This window comes from Chenopodium quinoa, unplaced genomic scaffold, assembly GCF_001683475.1.
Source record: "Chenopodium quinoa cultivar QQ74 unplaced genomic scaffold, ASM168347v1, whole genome shotgun sequence".
Lineage (NCBI taxonomy): Eukaryota > Viridiplantae > Streptophyta > Magnoliopsida > Caryophyllales > Amaranthaceae > Chenopodium > Chenopodium quinoa.
Genome location: NW_018743977.1, coordinates 3,339,880 through 3,349,132, shown reverse-complemented (window position 1 = coordinate 3,349,132; position 9,253 = coordinate 3,339,880). Strand labels below are relative to the sequence as shown.

The following is a 9,253-nucleotide window of genomic DNA, read 5'->3' as shown; positions in this document are numbered from 1 at the left end:
ATTAGTGGGATGGATAGTTTTTGGTTTAATTTTTTTTATAAAAAAAAAAAAAAGAAAGAAAGAAAAGAAATGCATAGAATTTGAGTATTGAAGAGTTGAAAGATTGTGGTTAAATGTCGTAAAAATGACTCTTAAATATATATTCGTATAAGATTATGCCATAGATTTAACAGCAATAGACTACTTAGGTCCTGTTCACTTCACCTTAAAATAATAATATTAAGTAAAATTAATTTCAGTTTAGTAAAAAAAGTCCAATTAGTAAAAATAAATTCAGTATTTATAAAGAAGAAATATAATAGAAAATCGGTAAAAATAATTTCAATTTAGCAAAAATAATTTCATTTCAGTAAAAATAATTTAAGTTTAGCAAAAATAATTTTATTTCAATAAAAATAAATTCAGTTCAGCAAAAATAAAGTAACGTGAACGGGGCCTTACGAAGTTTCGAGTTTGTTTTGCGTCATAATAGCCAGTCCTTTAACTAAAAAACTAACCGTCATTATTATACCACCTCCAAGATAATAATATTTCCGAAAGAAAAAAGTAGTTGCGCCAGGAGGCAAAAAGTTGCCAAATCAATATGATTTTTGGCAAAACGAAGTTCAGATTGGATGTAAATTTTGAAAAATGATGTTGATACATTCAAGTAGATCCATAATAAAAAGAAACGTGCAATACTTTACAGTTGTCAATGATCAAATTGGATGGTTATCAAACAAAAATAGTATACTACCTCCATTTGAAATTATTTACAACAATTTGACATACAATATGAGTAGAAATATTTAATCGTCGCAAATAATTAAAAATAAAGGCAATAGATATTATACTATACGAAGATAATAGAGTTTTGCAGACGATTAAACATTACAGTTACAGACATACAATACGGAGGTAGTAGAAAAATGTTTAACAGTATTTCTCATCGAATTTTCCAACCGATGATTTCAAACACAAATTTGTACAGCCAAGTAGTACAAGCTTCATTTTGCCAGCAAACACCAAATACAAACTTAAAACCTTAACAGTTAACACTTAAGTACTAAACATCTGCCATTTAGTCATTTACCATCAATATGAAACTAATGAAAGGTGTTAAACAGGTCATTCATTATTCAGCAAAAAAATCCAACAAAAACCACCAGATGCATAAACAATTGAATGAGAACAGAAAATTCTATGTAATAACAACAAACAGAGTTTAAAATTTCAAGGCAAATGCGACATCCTTCCAGTTAACAGCTTTAGTTGTGAACACAAGGTATTAAAAAGAAAAGAAAAAAAACTAGTATCTCCGATCATTCACTGCCCCTAGGAGAAGCTTCATAGTCGTCATTGTCATCTTCCCTACCATTCTTGTCATTTCTAGCAACAGGACTGACACTATGATCTTGGCCATTTTCTTCAAAGGGGCTACGACTCCGAGCATCTCCATTTCTGGGGCTCTCTCTTTCACCTTTGACAGGACTTCTACTCCTCGACCTTGGGCTACCAGCATAATCAGATCCATTGGCACGTCTCTCATCCCTATCAGAGGATCTACCTCTGCCTTCAGGACTCCTATCATCGGGTGTTGGAGAGCGTTTCCTGCCCCTTGATGACAGAGGAGAGCTTTTCTGTCGTTTAGGGCTTCTGCTTCTTATAGGGCTCCTGCTTTTGACAGGGCTCTTGCTTGGACGAGGGCTCCTTGACCGGCCAGCACGCTCGATATCTCTCTCTCTTCTTGGTGGAGATCTAGACTGACTGCAGGGATGAAAAAAAATAAAATAATACTTAGTTAAACCAGTGCATTCGAACACTACCCTAAATCTAATGGCATGCAATTTAAGAGCCCCACCCAAACCAAACCAGCAAAGCCAAAACAGATTCAAGCAACAGAAAAATAAATGCAAGTAGACAGGTTACAAGCCAGAAACACAGTCGCCAATGGGATAAGCCATAACAAATGGTGACAACTATGTTTTCAGCAGTAGAATTGCTATCTATATTAGTTCTAACCCAAGTGAAATACAATACTTGCCAATGTTTCCTTGTAATAATAAGTAACCTACTAGCTACTCATATCTACCCTTTCTCCATTGTGCATCAAAACCCAGCTATAAGATCAAAAGGAACAAAGCTGGAAGTACTATAGCTATAAGAACAAAAGGAACAAAGCTGGAAGTACACAATACCAAAGTAATCACACTAAGAAGACACCCAATATAGCAATCCAAAGATGGCCTTACCGGCATTTCCAACCAGATGAAACTCATCTTGCACACAAGTTTATTGTAATAGCATAGAAATTGCTTCAATGAATAACACACCTGTAGCTACGGCTCCTACTAAAACTACGGCTACGGCTTCTGTCTCGGCGAGGAGATGGTGAACGCCGGCGTGGCGATCCTGAGGGCGAGTAGCTTCGACCGCGTCTGCTAGAAGAAATCAAACATAATTTACTCAGTAACAAGCAAAGTAAGCCACCCAAAGTTTATTGCTTTCAAGAAAAGAAGCTTATAATTTAAGTTTACTCTTTCAAAGATGTGACTATCATTGTTAGTCTACAAATTCTACTTTTTTGGTATTGCAAGCAATGGTGGAGCTAGGGGAGAGGTGAGGGATGGGGCTTAATGCAAAATAATTTCCAAAAACAAGTTCTTGATAGATGTATTTCAGATCACTCATATTGTGATTAGGGTGAGAAGCTTTCAATCTCTTAACCCTTACCACAATTAGACTTAATATGTAAAGATAAACTGATGGTTAAGATTATAATAAACATAAAAACAGTAGGCCGTTGCAGAAAAAGAGACAGAAATAACAATAATATAAATTATTCAAGGGGGCAAAGTAAATATAAAGACCTTAGTTTCTTGGGGCTGTTTTGACAATTCCTTTCTATATGGCCCCGCTCTCCACAGCGGTAACATTTGTTCTTCCAGTCACCTGCTTTGCAATCTCGAGCCCAGTGGCCTTCAATTCCACAATTAAAACATCTTCCTGATCCAGGAGCTGGTCCTCTGCTACCAAAGTCACGTGACTCCCGCGAACCACCTGGACCCCGTGGTCCCTACATGATAAATTAGAAAAAAAGTTCAACAAATCAATAACTTGTAGAATTGTAGCTAGATTAGGCACAGCACATTAGCACGTTGTAGAACGGAACATTCTAAAAATGCACTCCACTATGAATATCTACAATGAGACAAGCATCCAATAATTGACCAGTTACAGCTGCTTAGCTTATTTAAAACAAGCTATCAGAAACTCTACTAGTCTATTATATGTGACGAAAAAAAAGAGCAATTGATAATAACACAGTAATTATTGGTAATACACTACAACGCCAAAGGATGTCCATTGCTACATACCCCCTTTGCGAACTCAACAATAATTCGACACCCATCCACGTCTCGAGCGTTTAAGCTATATCTTGCATCTTCAGCATCACGAGGATCACTAAACTCCTGTTATCATAATGTAACAAACACAACACCAAATCTCATATATGATTAACAAAAGAGCACAAATCATAATAGTGTGCTTCTGGGAATAACAGATTATTAAAAGAGAAGTGGAGAAGAGGGAAGAAATACATACAACAAAGGCATAATCGCGCTTCATATCCACGTCACGTACTCTGCGTAAACGGTTGCCATAAACAGTAAGGCCATCAGGACAAAACTACCGAAGGGTTGATACCTCGCCCCTCAAAGATGAACTAAACACCACTTTGAGAATGTTGCCAATTCCATAAAAATACGCATTAAATTATAGAAAGAATCGCCAAAGTCCCCTATACATTGCAAGAATAGCCACCAATTCCATCAAGGGCAACCATCCCACCATAGACCTCCAAGGCTAGGCAAAAGCCTAGAAACCTTCAACAAGACATTCAAGTTAAGCCACACGACACATGGAGGATTGCAACACTCTCGAAGAAATATTTTCATTAGGAACATACATATATTAAAAAGATTAAAGACCTGTGCAAGAGCCCCTCGACTTGCCATAGCACAAGTCATAAGGAGAATTTCTCCCATTCACATCGACTAAAAACCACCACCCAACACTGAAGAGAAACTTGATCAAACAGAAAACTTCATTTTACTCATTTAGTATATTAATTCAAGTACTAAACTTATAAAGCCATGTTAAATTACAATGGTACTTTCAATTACATACACAAAAACCATCTTTACAGTCAAGAACAAACTCACAAAGCCTCCAACAGAAAATTTGATACAAAATGTCATAATAATATATTAGTAACCTGAATTACATTACCTTCCGTATCTGCTGAAAAGATCTTCCAAGTCATGACTCCTGGTACGCGAAGACAAGCGGCCAACATACAGCCGTGTACCACTGCCATGACGATCACGGTCACCTCGGTCACCACGATCACGATCACCATAGCGAGGCATTTTCCTACATAAATATATTCACACAAAAATAAATTCAATCATGCTAACAATTTACTCCCCTTATAAATTAAACTACACCCCCAACCTTATCCAAATTCCAGCTTTCTGAATAAACAACATCAAATTCCTAGCATTTGCTTAAACAAATAATCAAAGACGATAAAACCGTGATTCTTACATCAAATCGATGCGATTAGCTGCTCCATATTCGGCTAATTTTAAGACTCAAATATCAATTCAAATTCATTCAGTTCCAAATTTAGGAAAAAATAACAATGATCCGCAACATATAATTAAATTAAACAAAAAGAACAATAAAACTACATTAAATCGCCCAAATAAATAAATCTCACAAAAAAACAAAGCAAATCAAAAACCTAGCCTACTGATTCGCATCTACCAACACAAAAATTCAGAAAAAATCAACCAACAACACGAATCTTGAAACAAATTACATCAAAATACGCATCAATCAAAACAAAATTCAATCAAACACATAAAATTAAATATCAAAAATCAAATATGATGAAATAATCGATCGCAGAAAAAGAGGAAATCATCAAAATACATACTTGAGTAAGATGAGTGAAGCGTACCTGACGAACAAAAAAGCGGAGCACGAAAACCCTAGATTTGTTTCGAAACGAAGGAAAGGAGGAGAAAGTGTGAGAATTTTCTCTCTTAGTTTTATATAGAGAGGTGAAGTTAATGAACGGCTGAGATACGTTGTCGTAAGGAAGATAGAGGGTGATGGTTAGAGTCCCTTGACTTTGTCCTTCTACACATGTAGACAGATTATGAGTCGCTAAATTGCCTACGTGTCACCCTTTTTAAAAACCTCGGGTTAGAGTTTTGCATTAACATATGTAGTCAATTAAAATTTGAACAAGTGATGTATATGAGTAGTGGAGTACTATAGTAGGTAAAATTGCATGCTTTTTATACTTTAAATATACAACGACTATACGTATATAATAAATTAATAATATACTTCGAATAACCCATGTTGGTATTTCACAAGATACCAACAACAAATTATATCGATACCAACAAAACATTTTTGCATTCGTTGGTATCACTGAATAAAGTTGTTAGGATCACGATGATACCATCTAAAGTATAATGAAATACCAACGCGTGTTATGACACTTTTTTCCCAAGTGCGGTATAAGTGAATGGACGAATATGCCCTTATTAGAGTCATGTATGACTCTAATCACTAGTCCTAGAAATCCTCGCAATGTTAGTGGGTTGTTTGGTTGCCTTGTGATTGATAAAACAGAGGCAAATGCAATTTCCTTGGGAAATTATACCCCTTGAACTAACAACTAAAGTTATAACATAACGCCCAATCAAAAGAACTTTCAGGGCATAGCTAGCTATGACGTGCACATTATTATTATTACGGAATTTTCACCATATACCACTGAGTTAAAGCTTAATTCACCATATACCACCAAAAACTTTCTAATACACCAAATACCACTCAGTTACTGTACATTAACACAAAATGGTTTTTTTGGTAATTGTCGTTAGTCTGCCGTTTGGGGTAATTTACTAATTCACCATATACCATTATTTTGTAAGTTATTTCACCATATACCATTTAGTTTAAAGTTATTTCACAGTATACCCATAATTTTACAACGGTTTTTTTAAAAAAAAATAAAAAAAAAATAAAAAAAAAAAAACTAGCCGTTGAACACTTATAACGGCTAGTTTGTGTATATAAATGCAGTACTTGAGGGATTCACGTACCAAGTCACACTTCTAAAAGCATTTGCAAAGATGTCCACACACTCGAGATCATCATCGTCATCTTTCGATTCTTCGTACGTAAGAGTGTCAAACAAAGCTTGTTGTTGTGGTAGGAAGTTTGCAATAAGGAGCTATGATTCGGCAAAAAATCCACAAAGGTTGTACTATAAGTGTGATGTACGTGAGACATTCAGATGGTGCAAAGGTAATGTGGAGCAAAAATGTCCCGTCGGGTTATGAAAATCAAAGCAGGGGAGGGATAGACACGCAATTCTATGGAGGTGAGAGCTTGTTGAAACAAGAGTTGAAGGAGCTCAAGAGAAGAGTAGCAAAGTTGCAAAAGATAGTAAATGCAGCAATAAAAATTGGAGTAATTATGTTTATGGTTATTGTATTTGTAGCCTTGAAATGATTAATGTAAACAAAATTTCATTGCTTAAATAAATTTGCATTTGAATTGTTAGCTTGCACTAGTAGAAAAAGGTCGATTTTCGACGGATGTGTTCCGACGGATTTTTACAAAAATCCGTCGGAAAAACGAAATTTCCGAGGGATTTAGATTTCGTCGGAAATTTCCGACGAATTTAGATTTTTCGTTGGAAATTTCCGACGGAATTTAAATCCCTCAGAAAATACTTAGTTTCAGACGGATTTTAAATCCGTAGGAGATTTCCGACGGATTAAACCATTTTCCGACGGAATTAAGGTTTTTTTTTTAAAAAAAAAAAAAAAAAAAAAACTCTAATAAACCCGGAACTACCCCCCTCCCCCTTTCATTTCTCATTTCTCTCTCTTCTCCTCTTCTTCTCTCCGCCTCTTTTTCCCCTCTCTTTCCTCATTTCTCGTTTCTCTATCCTCTCCTCTCCTCTTTCTCTCTCCTCTTTCCTCTTCTCTTTCTCTCTCCTCTCCTCTTTCCTCTTCTGTTTTCTTCTATCTTTTCGTCCTCCTCTTATGTCTTCTTCTTTCTCTTCTTTCTCTGCCCTTCGTCCTCCATTTCTATCTCCTCTTCTGTCCTGCATCCACTACAAGTAAACAGCTTGATTCCGACAGAAAAAATCCGTCGAAAACATCGAAAATTCCGTCGGAATCAGCCGTCGCAAAACCCTTTGTAGGAAATTCGACCTTTTTCGACGGAATTTCCGTCGGAAGGCTAGTTTCTGACGGATTTATTTCTGTCGGCGCTTTTTTTTACTTTAATTGAAATTCCATCGCAATGTTCCGACAGAAATTTCCGTTGGAGTTGGAGAGGTTTCCGACGGAAATTTCCGTCGGAAGAGGTATATTCCGACAGAATTTTCCGTCGGAAGAGGTATATTCCGACGGATTTTTCCATCGGGAGAGGCATATTCCGACGGAAATTTCCGTCGGAAAAGTCAATAAAAAAAAAAACCAGCCCCACCCCTAACCTCCCCCACCTGCCCAGAAAAATCCCCACCCACACCCACCCAGACCACCCCCACCCACACCCACCCAGACCACCGTACTTCACCCACCCCACCTAACCAAACCGAAAACTAACCCAAACTAGCCACCTAGCTCAGATTCACCAACCACAACCACCGTATCTCCACCTCGCCACCCCCACAACCCACAAAAACCACAAAATCGAAAATCGGAACCACAAAAACCAAAAAACCGAAACCACAAAATCGTAATCAAACCCACAAAAACCACAAAATCGAAACCACAAAACCAAAAAAACGAAATCGAAACAAAAACCACAAAATCGAAAAAAACAATTTATATATTACATAATCCAAAAATCTGAAAAATTACAAACTTACATTACAAAATTTAAAAACTTATATTACAATTTCATCAAAAAAATAATTATAATCATAAATTTGTGAAAAAAAAACCTAGATCTACAAACTAACCAATATTTAACCTATATTTTCGGCCTTCTACGCTGCTTGACGGTGGACGACGCAACGACTGGTGGTTGAAGATGTTGTTGAGCGGCGGCGGTTGTTGCGGTTGTTGTTGTTGCGGTTATGGTTGTTGATGTTGGTTTTTTTTTTTTGAAGGGTTGTTGATGTTGCGGTGAGAGAAAGAGAAATGAAGAGGGTTGGGGGAGGGGGACCGTTTATTTAGGGTTAAGTTTTTTTTTATTTTATTTTTTTTAAAAAAAAAAAATTAAAATTCCGTCGGAAATTTTTTTCCCTCGGAAGCAGTAAATTCCCGAGGGAAAAAATTCCGTCGGAAAAATTCCGAGGGATTTTCCATCACAACATACCTTTTCCGGCGGAATTTTCTGACAGACCCAAATTCCATCGGAAAATTCAAAATTTCCGACGGAAATTTCGTCCGTCGGAAAACGGCCTATTTCTAGTAGTGGTCCTCCATTTCTATCTCCTCCTCTGTCTTCCGTGCGTCAACAACAACAACGACTACCTTTAAGGCTTCAACCGTCAACAACAACAACCACAACCACAACCACCGACAACCAACATCAACACCAACAATAACGGCGTAACAACCACCGTCACCCACTCTCAAGGTATTTGTTTTGTAGATTTATTTTTAATTTAGGTTAGATTGTAGATCTAGTTAATTTTTTATGTAATTGTAATGTTAATTATAAATTTGATTAGATAATTGTATTTCCTTTAATTTTTGTTGTTTAATTATCGGTTTTTTTTTTTTATTTTTCTATGAAATTCTAATTAAATATGTAGATCTACTGATTTTGATATGAATGTGTGGTATTTTTCGATTTTGTTGTGTTAATTTTCGTATTTTTGGCGTAATTTATATTTTTTTGGGGTTAATTTTCGATTTTTTGGGGTAAAATTTTGGTGTGGTGGTGTGAGGGTGGGATAGGGGATGGTGTGGGTGGTGTCGGTGGTGGTTGGTGGATTTGGTTTAATTTTCGGTTAGGGTTACGGTTGGTGGTTTCTTGTGGGTTAGAGTTAGGTGGGTTAAGGGTTACGGTGGTGGGTCTGGTGGGTTAGGTTTGGTGGGTTACGGTGGTGGGTTACGGTGGTGTGTCTGGTGGGTTAGGTTTAGGGTTAGGGTTAGGGTCTAGTGGGTTAAGGTGGTGGGTCTGGTGGGTTAAGGTTGTGGGTTAGGGTAAGGTGGGT

The 9,253-nt window shown here is 36.8% G+C and overlaps 1 protein-coding gene across 4 annotated transcripts; it reads right to left on the bottom strand.

Moving 5' to 3' along the window:
- Nucleotides 1–1,089: 1,089 nt before the first annotated feature.
- On the bottom strand, nucleotides 1,090–5,121 carry LOC110689805 (serine/arginine-rich splicing factor RS2Z32-like). 4 transcript variants are annotated; one of them, XM_021866614.1, is made up of 7 exons: nucleotides 5,009–5,121; nucleotides 4,273–4,416; nucleotides 3,586–3,625; nucleotides 3,357–3,452; nucleotides 2,850–3,055; nucleotides 2,313–2,420; nucleotides 1,090–1,746 (listed from the first exon to the last, which is right to left on the bottom strand). In XM_021866614.1, the coding sequence occupies exons 2-7, from the start codon at nucleotides 4,410–4,412 to the stop codon at nucleotides 1,302–1,304; spliced, it is 1,035 nt and encodes a 344-aa protein (XP_021722306.1). In that variant the 5' UTR covers nucleotides 4,413–4,416; nucleotides 5,009–5,121; the 3' UTR covers nucleotides 1,090–1,301. The 4 variants fall into 4 exon arrangements, with proteins under 4 accessions (XP_021722306.1, XP_021722307.1, XP_021722309.1 ...); XM_021866615.1 differs by having other exon boundaries at nucleotides 2,313–2,417; XM_021866617.1 differs by lacking the exon at nucleotides 5,009–5,121 and having other exon boundaries at nucleotides 3,586–3,866; nucleotides 4,273–4,394.
- Nucleotides 5,122–9,253: the final 4,132 nt, after the last annotated feature.

What these genes read in the sequence shown, in the direction of transcription:
- LOC110689805 (XM_021866614.1), bottom strand. Translation starts at nt 4,412, where the DNA reads ATGCCTCGCTATGGTGATCGTGATCGTGGTGACCGAGGTGACCGTGAT. An exon ending in AGCGCGATTATGCCTTTGTT is followed by an intron (nt 3,453 to 3,585) that starts GTATGTATTTCT and finishes TTATGATAACAG; the next exon opens with GAGTTTAGTGATCCTCGTGA. An exon ending in AACAGCCCCAAGAAACTAAG is followed by an intron (nt 2,421 to 2,849) that starts GTCTTTATATTT and finishes GATTTCTTCTAG; the next exon opens with CAGACGCGGTCGAAGCTACT.